This window comes from Brassica napus, chromosome A9, assembly GCF_020379485.1.
Source record: "Brassica napus cultivar Da-Ae chromosome A9, Da-Ae, whole genome shotgun sequence".
Taxonomy (NCBI): Eukaryota; Viridiplantae; Streptophyta; class Magnoliopsida; order Brassicales; family Brassicaceae; genus Brassica; species Brassica napus.
In genome coordinates, this window is record NC_063442.1 from 31772499 (window position 1) to 31794373 (window position 21875).

Sequence of the window (21875 nt, forward strand, 5' to 3'; positions counted from 1 at the left end):
CAGAAAAATATATCTGCACAGGTCAAGTTCTAGTAGTATATAAAATCAGAGCATATTGCTACTGCTTTATCATCAGTTCTAGCAATTAAGGTTTTGATACATTCAAAGTTTATATTATTGGAAAAAATAATAAATGTTTAAATAATCCAGTAAATGTTTCCTTTTGGGCTTAGTGGAGTTGGTGGTATGACTTATGACATGGGAAAATGTGGTCGGTATTTTGTAATGTCTGAGCGGCTGAAAAAAACGACCGAGAAGGTTGGTTAGAACGTCACATTCACGGTTGTTCAAAAAAAAGAAAAGGACGTCACATTCACAATTTACACAGCCAAAGTTCAAATCAAGAGGTCAAACCGGGTTTAATTCCCGGTTTAATTCACTAAGTCCACGTTGAATAAAGTAAACAGAATCTGCTTTGAACCAAAACGAAAACGAAAAAGGTGTTTGTGTCTTCCCTCAATTGCGCATCACGTGTCTTTGAGCTCTCATCACATTGTCCGTAACGTAGCCGCCTGACGAAACTCATGTTCTTCTTCTACTACTTCTCTTACAATTAAGTCTTTAATTTTTTCAGACGGGAGCTTTTAAGACTTATTGGTCTCAATTTAAACGCTCATCCATTTCTATGTTTTGAGTTATATTTATTATCAACCGGATCTCTTCGCTGATCGCTCCAATACAATTTTTTTATTTCGAAGGTGATTTCATGTTCTTTAACTTTTTAATTTCTGAGTTTATGTTGATTGTAGTTATCTAGGAGTAAGATCATAGGTCAGAATGTTAATTAGTTATCTTAAATCTTTTTATTTTATTTTTTAAAGAACTGTAATTTAGGATGTTTCTGTGATCTAATTCGATAGGTAACTTGATCAGAACCTGTTCTTGTGTTTCTTGATTCGTATTAATTAGCATCGTATTAGCTTAATAGCTTCTTAAGTTTGGCTAAAATCAAGCTCTATTATATGCCTTGGTTCTTGATCCCTGTTTGGGGCCAATGAGGCAATGAATAATAAATTGCAGTATGAATTTCCAGGAAGATATGAGTTCTGATACCAAAAGTTCACCTCCAAGTGAATCTGAGAAAACTTTGCCACCAGAGGAGTATCTAAACAAGGTATGATGATGATAAGAGGAATCACTAGCTGTGTTTGCGATGATGATAATTTGATGTGTGTATCAATGATTCGATATTATATATATCGCATGTTGATATAAATCTTGTGTCGTTGTAACACTTTATTGTCACAATTATAGATAAATGAAGTGAGGGGATTACTAGGGCCATTGACTAAAAAGTCATCTGAGTATTGTTCAGATGCTGCCATTGCCCGGTACTTAGCTGCACGTAACGGCCATGTCAAGAAAGCAACTAAAATGCTCAAAGAAACCTTGAAATGGAGGACTCAATACAAACCCGAGGAGATTCGATGGGTATGTATTCTTGAATTTGTAACCATCATTTTATGAACCATGAAACTTTTTCTAAAATGTTTCTTAAATATGTGAAATTACAGGAAGAGATTTCACGAGAAGCCGAGACCGGGAAGATATACCGAGCAAACTGTACCGACAAGTATGGAAGACCGGTTTTGGTTATGAGACCAAGTTGTCAGGTTTGGTGTCTTAAATTCTTGATCCCAATCTCTTGATTCTCTATGCCTGCAACCGGATTGTACATTTGTGGAATAATATGACCTGGAATGCTTTAAGCAATAACTGGTAGTCAAGTTTAGGAGTAGTAGGATGAATGAAAGGAAACTGAAAAAATGGAATGCAAAAGGCTGCCGTAGTGAAAATGATTTCATTCAATCTCATTCAGGAGACTTTTTATTCCTGAATATTTGATAATACATTCCATTTTTTTCCACATATTTCAATGGGATTTGTTTTGTATTTCATTTAAATAGTAGTTTTTTGGAATCGACATGAATAAACCTTTCCTACAATTTAATTCCACAAATTACTAAGCACTCTTATTCGATAAATTCCACAATTTTTTTTTATCATTTACCCTGAACGAAATAGAATAGTCATTGAATAAAATCCACAAAAATACAAATAAAAACATATATATACATTCATCTATAATTTGATAAGAAACAATTGGAATGAGTATCCAGTTTTTGTTCCATCCACGTTTATTCCACTAATTTCATTTTATGCCTTACCATGTACAGCCTATGTAAATTGTATTTTTTACTTATACCCATTTTTCGTTTTATTACAGAATACAAAATCTCCCAAAGGGCAGATTAGATTCTTGGTATACTGCATGGAAAACGCAATCTTGAATCTACCGGATCACCAAGACCAAATGGTTTGGCTTATCGATTTTCACGGTTTCAACATGTCGCATATATCAGTCAAAGTATCTCGCGAAACCGCTCATGTGTTACAAGAACATTACCCTGAACGCTTAGGCTTGGCCGTCCTATACAATCCGCCTAAGATTTTCGAACCGTTTTGGAAGGTAAAGTTTCAAAAAATCTCTCATGCAAGTCTCTTATGTACCATGGCACTTTTTATTACTGATAAAGATGAAATTTGTATAAATCTGCAAGATGGTGAAACCGTTTCTAGACCCAAAGACACGCAACAAGGTGGAATTCGTGTACTCAGATGATAACGTAAGCAAGAAGATTCTGGAGGATATCTTCGATATGGAGCAACTCGAGGTTGCGTTTGGTGGGGAAAACAGTGACTCGAGTTTCAACTTTGAGAAATATGCGGAGAGAATGAGAGAGGATGATTTGAAGTTCTTTGGAAACACCACAGTGTCGTCAACCTCAGCTCTTTTGACCAACTCGGATTCTGAAGTTTTGGACTCTGAAAAGAAGCACTTGGAGGACAAATAAGATGTGAAAATCAAGAACGGGGCCTCTTTAGATACAACAAGAACCTACTCTTGAAGCCAAGAATAGAAGAAACTTCTGGTTACTAAATTCAAACTGTAGATTCTAATATGTTTCACACAGTATAATGCTTATTTTTACTCTATTAAAATAGTCATTCTAAAAAATAAAAATCTACTATACAAAAGTCTGTTGTTGGACCATTTCACTACTAACTTAACAAATTCAATATATATAGACTATTAATATGTCCTACTTTTGTGGACACTTAACAATTATACTTTAATAAAATTGGTTTTGATACTAACTGAAACGTTATTTGCCGGTTTTACACAAACTTCAAGTCATCTATATCACAGTTTGTAAAATATTTTGTCAAACATTTTTCTTAACAGGCATAGCCTTCACTAACATCTAAGAATTTACGAAAAACATTATTTAGTATGTCATTCCATAATTTATCATTATTTCTTTATGATGAAGTTTATACAATAAATTATCCAGTATTTTACAAGAATAGATGAGGTATGTTTGACTATATCATGTATGAATTCTTAAAATAAAATATTAACTATAAACAATAAGTTTAACTTTGCAACACAAAGTTAAATAACCAAACATTTTTTTAATGGAACAAAAACACAATTATTTTATTTGATCAATTTTATAAATGAAAAGAATTATAACCAGCATTCTAACACGAGTAGTAGTATCCTAATGTTCTTTAAGATATTGGCTACGATTATTTCTTATCCAAGTTGGCGTTTACATAAAATTCAGAATTATATCACAACCATCATCTACTTCTACTACATGTAATCAATTTTTTTTTCTTATACAAGAGAGAAGATTCTTCTTATTTTTACACAAAACCAATTAGAAGAAATGTAAGAACGCATTGATTGGATTATCCAAATAATATTATGCTGAAACAAGAATTCAAGAAATTTATATTTTTTTCACAAGCAAAGAGGATCAAGAGAATCTCGGCCTTAAAAAGGAAGAATCTGCTAAAATGTTACCAGGGACCTAGTCAATGAGATTTCTTACTTGACTGACATCAAATCTATGTAAATTGTTTTTTTCAGATGAAAGGTCTCGAAGACCCGAATGCCCATTGACCCAGTTATATGCGGTGCAGTGCGGCTGCGGTCCGTGACCTTTGACATTCGGACCCGAAAAATAAAAAAAGGCTTTTGTTGAATCAAATATCGAAGCATGAAGTAAAAAACAGTTCGATTAGTATTTTTGGCGGTATATTGTACATGATGTCCACATATACATAAGGCAGATCATTGTCATCTGTATATTGTAACTTAACCTAAATTGATATACAATTATTTTTCCAAATTGACGCAAATACGGTTTTCGTACTCTCTGTATAGTATTTTACATTTGACATGCTTGTTAACTATTGGTGTTTTAAGTTTTAAATGTAAAAGTAAGTAGTTAGATAGTTAGAAATTAATCGGCATAAGTATAACACAATTATGCAAAGCACCATAGTTTTAACTCTTAAATTAAGTTTAAAAGCAAAGCTTAAGATGATTAACAAAGGTTAATCACGGTCAATGTGCGTTTAGACATAATAATAATAACCATATACAACATACGGATATAAATATATATAGTTGTAAAGGTGACCTACACGGCGGCGGAAACTCTCTCTCCTTTGCCGGATCCGGCGGCGACGGTGGACCTAACCAAGCCCTTCTCTTTCCTCTCGTCCACCGTAATCTGCTGTTGCCTGCACTCTAAGCTACAAAACGCCCTATCTCCTCTGCTTAAATTAACAAACCAAATTTAAATCATCAAAACCCCAAACAAAACCATGAAACTATAAGCTTACTTCATGTTTACTTCGAAAGGTAAACTCACGTAAATATGTAAGAAGAAACGTATACCTATACATATAGATGTCTCGGCCGGGAACAAGATTACGTTTACAGAGAGAGCAACACCTCAGAAAATCCCCGGCGTGAGTGGAGTAATCTTCTGAGTGTCTCCTTTGTGTACCTCTCGGCGAGACCATCGCTAAGAGCCGTTGATCTAACAGTCCATGATGAACCTGGCGATGTTCATCAACGGTCACGAGCTTACTTTTCCTTGGACTCAACGTCTGAACATGTTGATGATCGGACGGCTCCTCTGGTTCGCAAGGTAGGTTCAAATCGAATTTTATCTCCGACAGGCTCGTGGTTCTCTTTATCTCTGGTCTCTGTCTCTTCCCCAACAACATCATGTTCGTGTTTTTTTAGTTTCTTGCTCCTCTCTTTTTAGGGTTTATGCTCTGAGTGAACAGAGCAAAAGCGAAAGAGAAGAAAGTGGAAGTGAGAAAAAGAGAGGAGAGACAAAGAAGATAAAAGAAGAGCCATAAACTGAGGAGTAAATATTAACCGTTGATTATTTTGATCTGATTCTATTTTCACATCATGTTAACGACACGTCATGATTCGGATTCTCGATGTTTTATTCGTTAATTTAATTGCTTTTTGTCGTGTTTCGCGAATTATTTTGTCTTTCTTTCTTTTTCTCAATTATTTTGTCGAATTTCTATTATAATTTCGGAAAAAAGAGTGTAGAAAATATTGTTTTCTAGCTCCTAATGTCTGGGCTAAATGGGTCCACTTCTCGTGACCGATATCTCTTTGCAATAGTGAACAGACCTCCAACGTTTCACCACTTCCCAAATCAATTCACCTGTTTATATTTCAATTTTCAAAAAAAAAAAAATTCTTTTGATACCCATCGGAGATCTGGTCAGCTCCGGGAACACAATTAGTGATTCTAGACTGGAATAACCTAAAAACACATTGTCTGACCCAAATTTGAATATTTTTCGACTATTGCCAGAATATAAAACCGATTGTTTATTACGATTCACCATATAAACTATTTGGGTCGAAATGCAAACTTAAACTAGTCAACTGGTGATTAGCTACCAATGAGAATCAAACTCATGATCAACATGGGCACATTCTAAACCCTAAATAATTACCACTAAGCTACCAACCACTTGGTTTCAAAAATTATTATGATCAAAGAAAGTTTATATTTGAATTGGATGCGAAGATCAATTTATAGCCTCTTGTTTTCGTTTTATTATAAAAGAGTACGCACAAAAACCGAGAACTAATAAGCTTCATGTTAATTGGTGCATTAGGGGGGACCTCTTTAAAGTACAAACAGAGTGGCACATTGTACAAAAATGGTCGGTCTGAACATCCTACGTTTCGTACCAGTTTACTATTTTAATATGTTCGAGAAGAGATTTGAGCATCTTTCTACAGACGGTTCTATATTGTTATTGCACGGTGGTGATGTATTTTTGTTTTAAATCTGGAGTGGCAAAACATAGCATGTGTTCATCGGGTCGTCTAACTAACGCCTAGATGCCCCTAAACCATTATTAAAAAAAATACATGTCCTAATACCGTATACCAAATCCAAATGAGGAGTTTGGTTTGTGGACCATCGTTCATCCACAAGTGGGATTCAACTTCTGGCTCACTCATAATTTTGTAGGGACGAGTTTAAAATATATATATCATTATTGTTTTGTCAATGTTCGAATCTTTTAATACAAAATGTTTTGTCAAAGCTTTTCCACCAATAATCCGGTGTTAATGTTTGGGTACCGATTTTACTAGACTAGATCAACAGTTTTTAATAAATTTGTGTGCTAGTTAATGTTTGAAAAGAAAAACAAACATTAGCAAGTTAATCAAATAACGATTTAACGATATAGAAGTTACAAAAAAATGTACAAAAATGATCTGTGATCTGAGCAACCATCAACGCAAACCTCTCTCACCAACTCAACCATGTGAAAGATATTATAAATTCATTTAGTACTCACGGGTGATATAGGAATTGCAGAGTATTTTTCCACCGACACCATTGAATATTTGATTCCAGTACGTTAAAAGTAACACAAAGTGATAGTAGAATATGACTATATTTTGCAAATTCTTTAAGCAAAACAAATGAAAGCTCTAAATATAAAGGCCACATAGGTAGCCTACACGCTTGACATCTATGTCACACATAGCCATAAGGGGATAACAGCTAACAGATAATATCGAAGGCAAAGTCACTGACTAGTGACTACTCAACTCAGTCTATAAAACATACAACACTTAAACTTTTTGCTTCATCATCAAGATTCTTCACCGTTTCAGACCTCGTCAGAATGTTTGGGACAGCAAGAATTAACGGCTTCAGCCACCGTCAGAAATATTTTGTCGTATCCCAACATGTCTGCGAAGTTAGAGACGTGTAGCTTATCTATTACCACAGGTCCTGGATTCGCAAGAACCAACTGTATTTCCACACGAAAAAACCAAAAAAGGTCAATTATAAAACTTCTTTGTAATCTTTGCGGTTTATCTATATGGTTTTATGTTGTTTAAAAAAAAAGAAGCTATATGGTTTTATGGTGTGTACCTGAATGTCTCTCTTCTGGAGAGATTTGTATAAGTCTTCTAAGGCGTGAATACCACTAGTATCGATGTCTGTGACAGCTGAAGAACGTAAAATAGAACATCATTAATTGGCTGTAAATCATGTGCTCACCACGCTCTTAGTTAGTGATCTATAATGTATGTAAAGAAATATACATTCTATAGAAGATAAAAAATATATAGAGTTGGTTTAGTACGTGACATTTCGATGATCAGAAACTGGATATTTGGTAAGCTAACAGCTTTCACTTTCTCTTCTTCATCTATCAACCACCTTTGAATCCTATATATTTCAAAAAACAAAAAATAAGGTTGTTGAAAATGATTCTTGCGAACCAAGTAACCGTCTCTTACCTTTCTCTAACGTAATTAGAATTAGAGAAGTAAATAGCCGAGTCAACACGAATTATCATCACTCCGGGAACCATAGTCGCTTCAGGATACTGATGGATATTCCGGTAAACCGAAGTCCTCGGAATCTTTCCTAGAATCGCTGTCCTAGGTCTTGTAACTTGCAAGAGTATCTTAGCAAAAGATATGCCCACCTAAGACGCACACACACATACACATGATCAGCCAAGAAAACTACAAATTAAGCCGTTATATTAATTCACATATATGGTGTTTCCTTGAAACGTACGGAAATGAGAAGACCAATCTCAACAGATGCAAAGATGACACCAAAGAAAGCTCCCATGCAAGCAACGAAATCTAGCTTGTCAATCTTGAAAATCAAAACGGCGGCGTTTACGTCTATCAAAGGAATCACGGCGTTAATGATGATCGCAGCAAGAATCGCGTTGGGTGTGTATTTGAAAAGAGGAGTGAGGAAGAGAAGCGTTAAGAGGACGACCATTGACATTATGATGTTGGAAACTGCTGTTTGACATCCGGCCACGAAGTTCACAGCTGATCTTGAGAACGAACCGGTGGCTACGTAGCAAGAAGTCATCGAACCGATCACGTTCATGGCTCCTAATGCTACCATCTCTTTATTTCCGTCGATTTGGTAGTCTTTCTTTGCTGCAAATGATCTTCCGATCGCTACAGCTTCCTGTTTTTCTTAAATAAGTTTCTGTGTTCGGACCAAACATAATGAAGATTTTGTCTTTGTAACCAGATGACTTCCCATGACATAGCGGAATGATATTATTTAAATAGTAAATTTAGTATATATTTAAAATTGATAATAATTTTGACAAATTAAATTTGTTGATAAAAAAAATCGATAGAGAGCTTTTAGTAGTTTATATTAATCATCTTTTAACACATGCATCTCATGATTATGATAAAGTAAAAATTAAAAGGAAAAACTACCATAAATGAGTTGTATCTATTATTTATGTCAAATTAAAAATAATAAGTTCGAAAAGATTCTATTATATTACTTGGATGTATAATATAAATTTTGGAAATTTAACAATGTTAATTATTACGTTAGGGTTTTAATCAAAATTTACCTATAAACTTAGATAATTTGAAAAAAACTTCGAGATATAGATAACTTCGTTTGTTTTATAGCTACATTTTTTTTTTGATCAAATTTTTTTTTTTGATCAAACTATAGCTACATATTTATATTTTGGTAAAGATGAAAATTATGTAAACTGCAATCAAATATGTAAACTGCAATCACAAAGTGCTGGTGATTCATTACAAAAAAATATAAGACCATGACAAATAAAAAAACTTATTTAAATTTATGGAGAATATGACAAGTAAGCAAAATCACTTTTCATTTTCAAATAATAGTATAAATATATTATTTAAAAATTTTGTAACTAATAATATTTTTAATTAGTTGAATAATTTTAATTTATATATTAATAATATTTTTGGATAAAAATAACTTTAATATTTTAATAGTTGTATATTAATTTATTTACATTATGTATTTTGGAAAGAGGAAATACATACTGTTAAGGCGACCATGCCTGAGACAACGCCAATGCGGATGCCTTTAGCTAGGTAATCGCCGGAGAAATATATTAGACGCAACGAAGAAGGGTTTATGCCTTTATCGAGATGGTTCACCTATATAAGGAAAATCAAATACAAAAACATAATGTAAAAAAACTTGCCAAACAAGTAAACTTGGGGTTTATTGAAAAGTCAAGATACATACGGTTATGTGCTTACTATTTTAACACCTTTCCTGTCGGCTCGGGTTATGTAAACAAAGAATGTGGAAATAATAACTGATAGCAACGGCGCGACGGCCGGAATCCAAAACAGTTTCTTGTTCTTCTTGCCCTGTTTGTATCAAGAGATCAGATCAGAACAAAAAAACATAAATCGAAGAGAGACAACAATGGATGGTTTGAAGACTTACAATGAACTTACAGACGAGGAGGAAGATCAAGAACGATATACTAATGAGTATTGTCTGCCAATTCCACTGCAAGCAATGACAAACGTGTGAGGATATAGAGAAAGTGAAAGAAACTGAGCTGAAAACAGAAGTATAATTACTCCGTGATGGGCTGAGCTGAAGACGGATTGAAGAACCGCGACGATACTTGTTTTCTTGGTGAACTTCTTGATTCCAAGGAACCCTTTGAGTTGTTGAAGAGCTATGGTTATGGCTGCTCCGCCCATGAACCCAACCACCGCGGCATGGGATAAGAAATCAATCAAGAAACCTAATCTGAAAAAATTGTAAAATTATACTCACTCACGGCCGATGATCCTGAGATTCAAAAGGTTATAAACATTTCAAAGTAAAATCTGATAAAAATTATTTTAAAGACAAATATTTCAATTACATGTGTGACCGGGACCTAGATCAAGAAAAATCTATCTACGCTAAGAATACAAAAACTTCGATGTGAATGTGATGTGAGGTTAGTAAGTTACCTAAAGAATCCGAGTGTAACTTGAGTGACACCTGCGAAGAACGTGGCAGTGAAGGCTAGCCGGAGATATTCGTTAGGACTTGTGGTCGGGTCGATCTCAGCACGAAGCAGAGTGCCTAAAAGGAGTGAGACCACTGCGACGGGTCCGATCGCTATATCTCTTGAGCTTCCCATAAACGCGTACACTAACGGAGGAACAAAGCTTGAATCTAGTACATAGTTTAAAAAACAAAAAAAGTTATCAACCAGTATGTCAAATTATACTTCCATTTTCAGGGCTACGATTGTTTCAAATACCAAACTATGCGTATAAGTTCATCAACTTTTCATGTTTTCACGTTTCTGATAAGTGGTTTAAATACAAAACGATACTAATATACTACAAATAGTGTTTTATGTTTTATGTTTTATGATTTTTTTTCCTACAAAAACTCTGTTCAGTGTTCTCGTTATTGGGTTATTTGATTATTCTAGTACTCATCTAACAAGCCAACCACATCTTATTTTTCTTTATGATCTTGTTTTAGGTTTACAGCTTATATGAAATTTTCAGTAAAAAGCAGTAAAACTGTAGTTCCATTTAAGGAAAACATACTAACCCAACGTACAATAATCTAGGCTTAATATATGAGTATCAAAAAAGATAGATACTGACTTACATAAACCATACTTAGGGTCGAGACCTGCGAGCTTTGCATATCCAATATCCTGAAACAATAATTCAGATGCATATTTACACATATGTGATTCTTGTGGAAGTATATTAATTGTGAGACAATCAATCAATGCGTATTTACCTGAGGAATGCACAGACTGGCTATGGTTAAACCGGCAATAAGATCTCCACGAAACATCTTGAGATTGTAGTTTCGTCCCCATCCGAAAACCGGGAATACGGACTGGAGCCCGAGCATTAGCTTCTTGGACAGTGACTGGTCCTTGAAATGCCTAAGAGGATCATCGTGGAAGAAAGTTTCTTTGAAAGTGTACATGAACTCATTGAACAGGTTTTGCTTCGGAGGAACTTCGACTTTATGGACAAACGGTGTGTTTCTCTGCCGGGGGGAAGACATATCAGCCGCCGAAAGCTCTCCTTCGCCGTCCATAGGGTGAGCACTACCGGACATTAATGCTATGTGTTTTGTAGCACCGCTGAAGACCTATTTATAGAAATGTTAAGATTTTTTTCCAAAAATAAAGTAATATTAAACCGTCTAGTTTTTCAACGTAAATAGAGTTAATTAAGAAAAAAAAATGAAGAATTCAAAAATGACTAAGTACTGTAGTTCTAGTTACCGAAAAGCCGTTCGTGTCTCTAACAATAAGATTATAAATAGTTTCCACAAATATGTTCGTCTACTAATAACAAGCGCATTGCCATTGTAAATTTTGCTACACTTCGTAGGCAAGGCACTTATAAAATTTGGAATAATGATTCTTATGCTGTATACGTCTTCATAGAATCACTTTAGAGAGACTATCAATTATTGGCTGATTATATCAACACGAACGTACGGTGATTAGAATTTTAGTTTTTAGGCCGTATAATGCCGAATATCCATGTATATATTTAAACTATAAAGACCTGCTACTTCAGAAAGGAGATCGAGGGGAAACACACATCCCCTGACAGATTAAAAAGAGAAGAGCAAAACCATTGATAGTGGAAGGTTAAAAGCATTGCATATACCTGGAAAAATGAATACCCCTTTCCTCCAAATTTCTTCAGTGAAGAAAATATATACTAAATTGTAATTTTGAAAAATGAAAAGAAAAAGATGTGGAAACGCCAGATTATTGTACAAAACGTATGTTAGCTATAATTTTTACCAAACTAAGAAAATAAATGCAAAGAAACCTAGAGTATATCCCAGGTTCACAGTACAAGCTGATGATGACCTCTCTAATTAGTATCAATGAGAAACCCTAATTTTAAGAAAAGAGGAAAATTACGATACACGTTACGTACATTATACAGAACCCAAAAAAAACAGCTTCTAATGCTGTTATAGATCCGAAATTTACGAATAGGACACTAGACACTAGTCATTTCGTTGTTGGTGATGCAACTGAAATAAATAAAAAGTCAAAAATCTAAGCGAGAAGGTTGGAGATTAAAACTTTCAGTTTATGTGTTCATCTAATGGCTCACGTTGGTTAACGGGCAGCCCCATAGATTAGCATTTCATATATTATATCATTGTTTCATAGTGCCTAAACATGATTGTGTTGTTGACGACGTACCTCGCTAATTAGCGACATATTCAAATTCTTAAAACGACATTAATCCCCAGTCCTATCTTTTAAGGACCGAACCAATCCTTCAAAATAATTCTGCCTACGTAAAAAAAAAAAGAAGCAATGTGGAAAAAAAACTACTAATTGGCAAAATACTCCAACATAGTGCATCAATAACGCACGAAGAACAAACCTCCTCCATTGAATTTCATATTCGTCCAAAACAAATGAAATAAAGAAAAGAAAAACAAGCATATAGAATCTTGTTACGTCAAAATTGTCCATTTGATAAAGTTGAGCAATATTTTATTTGTAAAAAAAAGGTATTTAACAAAAGGAGACCTAAAGGAAAATGCAGGGAGTTGCTAAAAACTGCCAAGGCACGGTGTTGGTCGGAGTCGAACAAAGTTTTTTTCTCACCAAACTATTAAATTTGGGTCTCTCAGTAAACGAATTATTCTCCTTGTCCAGTTTCAAAAGGAAACAAGATATGGGTTGGGCCTTAAGATTTATTCAATTGTTTTAACAAATATGTTTTCTAGGCCTAGTTTGGCTAGTTATATGAAAACTATCATGGGAAATTGCACCCCATTCACTAGACTTTTACCCTAATTAACCAAATACCTTAAATCCCACAATGTTATACTTTTTTCCATAGACACAAACTAGTCACATCATAGGTATTTTCATTTTTTTAGGGTTTTAAACCAATTCACCCAACTATCAAACCAAATTGATTTATACCAATTTACTAGGCGTTTTGACCGCAATAACATTTTCATAATTTTTGAAAGGTTCTTTATACTATATTCATTATACTAAAATAAATTTTAAAATAATTTAATATTATATTTTAATTATATAATTAAAAAATTATTTGATTAATATTTAATTATATAATTTATGTTTTAACTTTTTATTAAAATACTTTTTCAGATAACAATACAATATATATATATAAATTATCTTTTTTTTAATTATATTTTTAGATTTTGGATAATTCAATATTCTATTTTAATTATATAATTAAGAATTTTATTTGATTATTATTTAGTTATATAATTCATGTTTTTAACTTTTTATATATAATTCATGTTTTTAACTTTTACTAAAAGACTTTTTCTGATAACAATACAATATATACATAAATGATCTCTTTTTAAAATTATATTTTCAGATTTTGGATAATTCTTACTATTATTAATTTTAATCAATTATCTAATCAAATAAATTAAAATTTCGTTTTTGTTTTTTTAATTTAGTTATACATTTTATTCATTAAGGGTATAAACGATATTAACCACTCTAACTTTTAACGTGAGAAATTAAAAAAAATATTTGATTATATTTAATTATATAATTTATGTTTTAACTTTTTATTAAAATACTTTTTCAGATAACAATACAATATATATATATATATATATTATCTTTTTAATTATCTTTTTAATTTTTGGATAATTCAATATTCTATTTTAATTATATAATTAAGAATTTTATTTGATTAATATTTAGTTATATAATTCTTGTTTTTAACTTATTATACATAATTCATGTTTTAAACTTTTTACTAAAAGAATTTTTCAGATAACAATACAATATATACATAAATTATCTCTTTTTAAAATTATATTTTCTTGTTTTTAACTTTTTATATATAATTCATGTTTTAAACTTTTTATTAAAAGACTTTTTCAAATAACAATACAATATATACATAAATTATCTCTTTTTAAAATTATATTTTCAGATTTTAGATAATTATTACTATTATTAATTTTAATCAATTATCTAACCAAATAAATTAAAATTTCGTTTTTTTTTTAATTTAATTATACATTTTATTCATTAAAGGTATAAACGATATTAACCACTCTAACTTTTAATGTGAGATCTCGATTCTAAACATTTATTTTGCAAATAATAGTATAGATAGATTAAGTGAACAAAATTTCAATAGAAAAATCGAAAACTTTCATTAACTAACCGAGATAACCTAACTAAATCGAAGAATATTTTTCTGGTTAATTTCGATAGAAATTTTAAGAAGTCAACTAATCAAAAACCGATCGGTTCCGTTTGTTAAACCGGAAATCCCAGCTTCGCAGGACAATACGCTGTCGTTTGAAAAACAATATTTTCGCGGAGTCTACGAAAGTAAAAGAGATCAAAAGATAAGAAAGAATGGGAGCAGAAGAAGATGGAGAGATTCGTCAAGGCAGCAATCAAACTACGCAAATCGCGATTTCGAGAGATCAGTTTCTCGCGTGGAAGCGCCAAAAGGTATCATCTATCATCTCTCCCTCCACTGACCAGGAGGTTATAGGAACGAAGAACCCTAGTTTTGAATTTTCAGCAGCTTTTTCTATGTAATTGTAGAATTGATTTTGAATCAGAAGAAAAGAAAAAAAAAAGTATTCAGATTTCGAAAATTTGAATCATAGTTGATAGCCAGCCCCATGATATATGTTTTTTTTTTTTGAACGACTACTTCATTAAAAAGAAAGGAGATTACACATAGATTGTTTCAACTAATACTCTCTTAGCAAGAGCATCAGCGGCCATATTGTCTTTGCGAGAAATAAAAATGAAGGAGGAAACAGAGAGGTAACAAGACAAATTTAGGATATCCTGTAGGATTCCGCAAAGTTCCTTGATTGGGTCTCTCCTATTGATAGCTCTGATGATGATCTGAGCGTCTGATTTGATGCATAGTTTGTTAAAGCCAAGAGCTTGCGCATGGAGTAAGGCTTCTCTTAACGCCATGCCCTCTGCCACTAAGGGGGAGGGGACGTAGAGTTCGAGCGAGGTTCCCCGTGCCAGTATCCTGCCTGTGTTATCCGAGAACAGCCAAGCCAACCCCGCTTTCTGTTCTGATTCCTTCCAAGCTGCATCTGTGTTCACCGTGATGATATCTGGGTTCATTTGGGGAGGAGGCCTTTGGACAATTGTGTTCTGCTCAGTGGCCAGACCAGTGATAGACTGTTCCTGAGCTGTTTGCCATTCCAGTGCGTCCGCAATCGCTTTCGAGAGGACCTCCTTCGCCTCAAAACACCTGTTCTGAAATATCTTATGGTTTCTAGCAATCCATAGGTTCCAGCATATCCATGGAAAGAGAGACCCCATTCTCATTCCTATGGGAGGAAGGTTTCGGGCCTTCTTTGAGTCTTTGAGGGCTCTTTGGAAATCTGCAGAATCAATTATGTTCATCACATTATGGATCGGGGTTTGGTTCCAAATCTGTCTCGCAAAAGGACATGTCAAGAACAGATGGTTCGCCGTCTCTCGATCTCCACAATGAGTGCAAGCGAGGCACGTTGCTGGGATACCTCTTGAAGCTAGCGTATCTCCCAACGGTAGCGCACGCTGTACTATCTTCCATAGGAAAACTTTTATCTTGGGTGGGATGGGGAGCAACCAAATGTCTGCCATCCAGTCACATATCATCGGTTGGGGGGGTGGACTCTGTTCGGGCTGTAACTGCTTCAGGGCTGTATGATAACCTGTCTTTGTAGAGTATTCACCACTTTTAGTCGCTAACCAGCAATGCTTATCTTGGCCTCCTGTTCTACTTGGTTTAAGGAGAAGGATTTTATGAGCTTCATGGGGAAGCAGCAAATCCACTTTATCTCGGTCCCAAGCTCCTGTTGGTTGAGTTAACAAGTGTGAAACTGTTAGGTCCTTTGAAGAGAGGTTCGGCGGGCCAATCGGTCTAGTTGGTACATCCAGTGAGATCCACGGTTCTTCCCAAATCTTTGTACTCTCTCCATTTCCTATAGTTTTACCCATGTTCTGCAGTAAGAGATCTCTTCCGCATAGGATGCTTCTCCATCCATGTGAACATGAGCTTGAAGCTGGTACAGCCAGGAACGAGGAAGTGGTACAATATTTTCCTGTCATCACTTTGGCCAGTAGACAGTCTGGATTGTTTAAAATCCGCCACCCCTGCTTAGCTAGTAGGGCATCATTGAAAGCCTCAACGTCTCTCACTCCTAACCCTCCTTCCGATTTCGGTTTTGCAACTCGCGACCAAGCGATCCAGCACATCTTCCGCGTCTCCGGGTTATCATCCCACCAGTATCTCGTGAAGGCTGATTGTATCCTATTGGTGAGACCTTTCGGCAGTTTAAAAGCCATCATAGAGAAAGAGGGAATTGGTAGCAGGACTGACTGCAACATGGTCAGTTTTCCTCCGGCCGAGAGCTTACGAGTACTCCAGCTTGCCGCTTTTTGTCGTATACGATCCACAATCGAGGTGAAAAGATCTCTCTTCCTCCTCCCAAAGTGCTCTGGCAAGCCTAGATACTTTCCTACCCCCCCTTCCTTAGCAATACCCAGGCATTCTTTAACCCTTTCTCTCACTTCAGCTGGCGCCTTTTTGGAGAAAGTGATCGCAGATTTCTCTGTGTTGATCATTTGACCAGATGCAGCTTCATATTTCTTCAGGACTTCCTTTAGTGCATTGACACTACTGATGGTCGTTTTGGCAAAGAACATCGTGTCATCAGCGAATAATAAGTGATTTATTCTTGGGCTAGCTCTTGCGACCCGAACCCCTGCCAGTGAACCTCTTCGCTGCGCCTCCATGCATAAACCCGATAAAACCTCGCTACAAAGTATGAAGATGTAAGGGGACAGCGGGTCTCCCTGCCGGATGCCTCGAGTTGGGTATATCATTCCTTGGACCTCGCCGTTGAATAAGACAGAGTATGTCACTGTCGTGATGCAACTCATAATCCAACCGCAGAAAACCTCATGGAATCCAAATCTCCGGAGCACCGCCTCAATAAATTTCCACTCTAGCCTATCATAAGCCTTGCTCATATCTGTTTTCACAGCCATAGAGCAATGTTTTGTAGCTCCCGATCTCTTGAGAAAATGAAGAGTTTCGTGTGTTATCATTATGTTGTCTGTAATCACTCTGTTTGGCACAAAAGCAGATTGATTTTCGGAGATGATGGAGTCCAGTACCGGTTGCAGCCTTCTCGTGATGATTTTCGAAATAATCTTGTAATAGACGTTAGTCAAAGCTATCGGTCTATAATCTGCCACTGTCTTTGGTGCTGTGATCTTTGGTATTAGGCGCAGGTGAGTATGGTTGATGTTCTGTGGGAGAGTTCCATGTCTGAAGAAGTCCGTAATTTCAGCTATGATGGCGGGTCCAACCGTAGACCAGTTTGTCCTGAAGAACCCTGCCGAGAAGCCGTCAGGCCCCGGGGCCTTATCTGGGTGGATCAAGAACAGGGCTTCTTTGATTTCCTTAGCTGTGGGTATACCTGTCAATGCGTCCCTATCTTCTGGGGTGATGGACTTTCTTAAGGCTTCCTCCACGATGTTAGATGGGTCTGAGTTATTTGTCGAGAACAGATTAGCAAAGTACTTTGTAATGACCTCAATAATCTCTGGTTCTTCATAGACTGCATCTCCTTCTGCATTTTCTATAACTGAAAACTTGTTGATGGCTCTTCGGACCCTGGTTGTGGCATGGAAAAACCCAGTGTTCCTGTCTCCTAGGGCCAACCAAAGCGTCCTGCTCCTCTGTCTCCAGTAAGCCTCTTCCTCCTTATATGCCTTCTTTAAAGCCATGTTGATCTCTGTTATCTCTTCTTCAGCTCTAGTCGGATCAGACATTGCTTTCTCTAAACGTAACTTCTCCTTACTGATCGCTGCCTGGCTATTTTCATAATGTTCGCGATTCCATTTCGAAATGGCTCTTCGGCATGCTGCTATCTTGTGTTCCACAGATTCTCTGTTTGACGACCATGCCACTGCTATGAGATCCCTGACTTCTTCATTTTTACAGAGGCGCCTATCGTACCTGAATAGACCCCTTCTTCGTTTTGTATCTGGTTCGAAATACGATATTAATGGGCGATGGTCAGACCCCTCGAATTCAAGATACGAGCACCTTCCTGATGGGAATTGTTCTGCCCAAAGGCTGTTGGAGAGGGCTCTGTCAAGGCGGCATAGTACGGTGTGAGTGTATCTAACACCTCTCCACGACAAAGGATTTCCTGAGTGTCTCAGATCAAACAGGTCGCAAGTTGACATGAATGTACGGAAATCCACAAAAGTTCCTTCTGCTCGAACTGGTCCGCCTTCCTTTTCACTATTATCAACGATGTCATTGAAGTCACCCGTCAAAAACCAAGGCCCGTCTCTACTCTGCGAAATATCAGTAAGCTTTTGCAACACTAATCTCCTGTTTTGGTGTTCAGGAGCTCCATAAGTGAAAGTCGCATGAAACCGTTTCTTTTTATAGATGATCTCAGTATCAATAAAGTTGTCACACGATGATACAACAGAGAGCTCTACGGAGGGGTTCCAAAGTAGAGTAAGTCCTCCTCCTCCCGGACTATGAGGTGGAACATGATAGCTTGAAACGAAGTTTAAAGAATCTAACTTTGACATAACAAACTCCAGGGGATTTTTTGTTTCCATTAGGAAGATGATATCAGGGTCCAAGCTTTTCTTGAGGGCCCTTAATCTTTGGACTGTTGTAGGATTCCCCAACCCACAACAGTTCCAGCTCAGTATCTTTAAGGAAGAGACCTTTGCGGATCGTGAAAATCCGCCGTCCTTGCTTCATTTCTTGGGGAAGTGGCGCCTCTTCTGCTACTAGATGCTCTCGATGTCTCTGTCTTTTGTGCTTCAGCCTCTCCGTCTGTTGTTACTGTAGTAGCCCTTCGTGACGGTGGTTTTGGGACCTGGGTTGCTCTGCTCTGGTTCTGAGGGATAGTTCTCCTGCTGTTTTGAGTAGTCCTGGAGGTACTCGATTTTCTAACTCTTGGGGAGTTTTGAATGGCAAGCACCTTCCTTTTCTTTGGTCCCGTTCCACTTAGGCCAGTGTTTTTTCCCGCTGTAGCGGTTTTCCCAGAGGGTCTGCCTCTCTTCTTTCGAGTCACCAGTGGTATGATATGTTCCGGTTCCGTGTGCGTCTGCGTCTGGTCTTGATCAATCTGCTCTAATTGAGCCTCAAGGTTAAAATTGGTGGCAGCGGCGATAGTCGCATTCTGGTGCTGGTTTTGAAGCGCCCGAGTTAGCATAGCTGCAGCTGTTCTTGCCATTAAGTTCTCCATTTCCCCTTCTAGAACCCTTTGGCGTCTTGCAGCACTTTCGATCGGGTCAGGTATGTTAACATAATTGGCAGTGGCTTCCTGTAGTTCACTTAGAATCTTCCCCATGATATATGTTTATTTTTTTTATTTGTTACAAAACATCTCTGAGTTTGCTGCGGTTCTTGTAAGGACGCTGAATCATCAGCTAAACAAGCTGAAGCAGCTAGGAAACGTGAACAAGACATAGCAGCAGGCCGTGTCGAGATGAATGGCCGAGAGCTTTTCTTGCACCAGCCTTGGGTTTTTGACGACACTCCTCACCTTTAGATTCTTCTATTCAGGTAATTGATTCGATCTTAAAGATACCATTAGAGATCCTCATTGGTACTAACTACTTTTGGTTCTGATTCTTTGTTGCAGGTGATTCAGACAAGATCAATGGGAGATCGATCAGTGACCCAACTCTGTTTTTTTCTTATGTTCCATTATCTTAGTGTTTTAATCAGAAATTTTGTTGGATAATGCGACTGTTTGTTATGGGAGATTTGATCATATTTGCATTTATGGTTGCTATCAAAGTCCTTACTATTCTTGACGAGGTTAGATGTATCATGTATACTGAACTAAACCTGAATTACATTGTGATAAGATACCTCAAGAATATATACTTCCGCGTTTAAGAAAGCATGATTATCACTAACCTAAGCCCTGTCTTCATCAAAACATTTATAAAGGAAGAAGAAGGAGAAATCTTCAGAAACCTCCAAACGATAAAGTGAGGGCTGAAGAAAGATTTACATGCAATAGCCTTATTATACCTATCTTCTTCCACCTTCCGTATAATAACAATATACTCTTTCAGCACATTTCTTTTTGAAAGTTTTGAAGATTATTGATCAGACAGCTTCGATTTGGATGAAGCGGAACACAACGAGACAAAGTTTCTCAAGCAGTACTCTACTTGTTTCTTCAATATGGGTCGTGTGAAACTGGAGATCAAGAGAATCGAGAACACAACGAACCGACAAGTTACCTTCTCAAAACGTAGAAATCGTTTGATCAAGAAAGCTTATGAACTGTCGATTCTCTGTGACATCGACATTGCTCTTATCATGTTTCTCTCCTTCTGATCGTCTTAGCCTCTTTTCTGGCAAAACTCGGTATATATTGTCATTTACGCCTTTTGGTCCATGAACATTATCATATTGCTGTATTGCTTTCTTGGGTCTGGATACATACATTTTCATTCTATCATCAATCTAACAATATGGTCCATATGATTATAGGTTCTTAAATTAATCTTCAGGATCGAAGATGTTTTCACAAGGTTTATTAATCTTCCAAACCAAGAACAAGATAAGTAAAGCTAACCACTAGTTGCCTTCTATTTTTTTAATTTTGTTAGATTTTGACTTATGTTAATTATTTGTTTTTTGATTATTTTCAGTGTTGTTCTTGAGGTAGACGACCGTATGTATTATATTCAACTAGATATGAACTCGTGCGTTGCAACAAGTTTTGCTTGATGTTTTAATTTAATAAAGAAAATAATAGTAATAAATCATTTTATTATATTTCTATTATTGTTTTTGCATATGTTGTGTGAGATTTATTTTATAATTAAGAACTCGTTTTTACACATAAATTTCAGTTAATATTTGTATTTTATAATCATGGAGCATATGTTATTTTTTATCAACTTTCTACTTAGTGCTAGAGGAAACACTCATACCTATAAATTTAAACCCAACCCAATCCGAATTAAGATTTAGAATGAAAAAAAAATTGAAAAGTTAAATAAGGCTAATCAAGTCAATGAAAACATCATACACTTTCTTATGTAATAATTTAATATTTTATTAAACGTATTTGATGCTTAATAATTTTCTTAATTTATTATCTCTAAATGATACATTTCCATAATAACATTTTAATTAAAAATAAATAAGAAAAATATTACATAGTAAAAACCAAAAATGTAATAAGATGGCGATGAAACTTGATTGTTTTGACAAAATGCATATAAAAATCACTTCGGCGACAATAATAATAATCTATCTCTTATGACCAAACATGAAAATTTGTATCAAACATGAGTTTGATTTTCGTATGATCAAACATGTGTATCATTTTCATATGACCACATATAAATAGCAATCATGACGATATCCTTATTTTTGATTTTTGTTAACTAAATAGTTTTAACAACATACTTGTCATCAAATTCTTTTTTGTTAGGATTTTTTTTAAAAAGGGCTCCTTTTTTTTTTTTTTTTTGAAAGAATGTTAAATTTTATTCAAATAAAAAAAACATTTTTACAGAGTTTCACTGCATCATTTCTACAAACCTTTTAATGAAAAAGATAAGAAAATAAAACTACTTTAGCTCCATTATCTTCTACTAAACCA

General features: G+C 35.5%; 4 protein-coding genes across 4 annotated transcripts; 2 read left to right on the top strand and 2 right to left on the bottom strand.

Moving 5' to 3' along the window:
- The first annotated feature begins 428 nt into the window (after positions 1-428).
- LOC106454782 (phosphatidylinositol transfer protein 3-like) lies at positions 429-3055 on the top strand. Its single transcript, XM_013896887.3, has 6 exons — positions 429-698; positions 1034-1114; positions 1255-1431; positions 1515-1613; positions 2228-2470; positions 2562-3055. Exons 2-6 carry the CDS (start codon positions 1040-1042, stop codon positions 2853-2855), a joined length of 888 nt encoding a protein of 295 aa, XP_013752341.1. The 5' UTR covers positions 429-698; positions 1034-1039; the 3' UTR covers positions 2856-3055.
- A 1300-nt stretch (positions 3056-4355) lies between these two features.
- LOC106454780 (FCS-Like Zinc finger 5-like) lies at positions 4356-5199 on the bottom strand. Its single transcript, XM_013896884.3, has 2 exons — positions 4757-5199; positions 4356-4632 (listed from the first exon to the last, which is right to left on the bottom strand). Exons 1-2 carry the CDS (start codon positions 5092-5094, stop codon positions 4497-4499), a joined length of 474 nt encoding a protein of 157 aa, XP_013752338.1. The 5' UTR covers positions 5095-5199; the 3' UTR covers positions 4356-4496.
- A 149-nt stretch (positions 5200-5348) lies between these two features.
- LOC106454779 (sulfate transporter 1.3) lies at positions 5349-13244 on the bottom strand. Its single transcript, XM_013896883.3, has 13 exons — positions 11861-13244; positions 10968-11330; positions 10830-10878; positions 10172-10379; positions 9788-9962; positions 9648-9713; positions 9455-9568; positions 9233-9349; positions 7956-8369; positions 7670-7860; positions 7513-7598; positions 7299-7375; positions 5349-7173 (listed from the first exon to the last, which is right to left on the bottom strand). Exons 2-13 carry the CDS (start codon positions 11295-11297, stop codon positions 7030-7032), a joined length of 1971 nt encoding a protein of 656 aa, XP_013752337.2. The 5' UTR covers positions 11298-11330; positions 11861-13244; the 3' UTR covers positions 5349-7029.
- A 1267-nt stretch (positions 13245-14511) lies between these two features.
- LOC106451232 (zinc finger CCCH domain-containing protein 15 homolog) lies at positions 14512-20056 on the top strand. The gene is made up of 3 exons (XM_013893127.3): positions 14512-14691; positions 19656-19807; positions 19887-20056. Exons 1-2 carry the CDS (start codon positions 14593-14595, stop codon positions 19791-19793), a joined length of 237 nt encoding a protein of 78 aa, XP_013748581.1. The 5' UTR covers positions 14512-14592; the 3' UTR covers positions 19794-19807; positions 19887-20056.
- The last annotated feature ends 1819 nt before the right edge of the window (positions 20057-21875 follow it).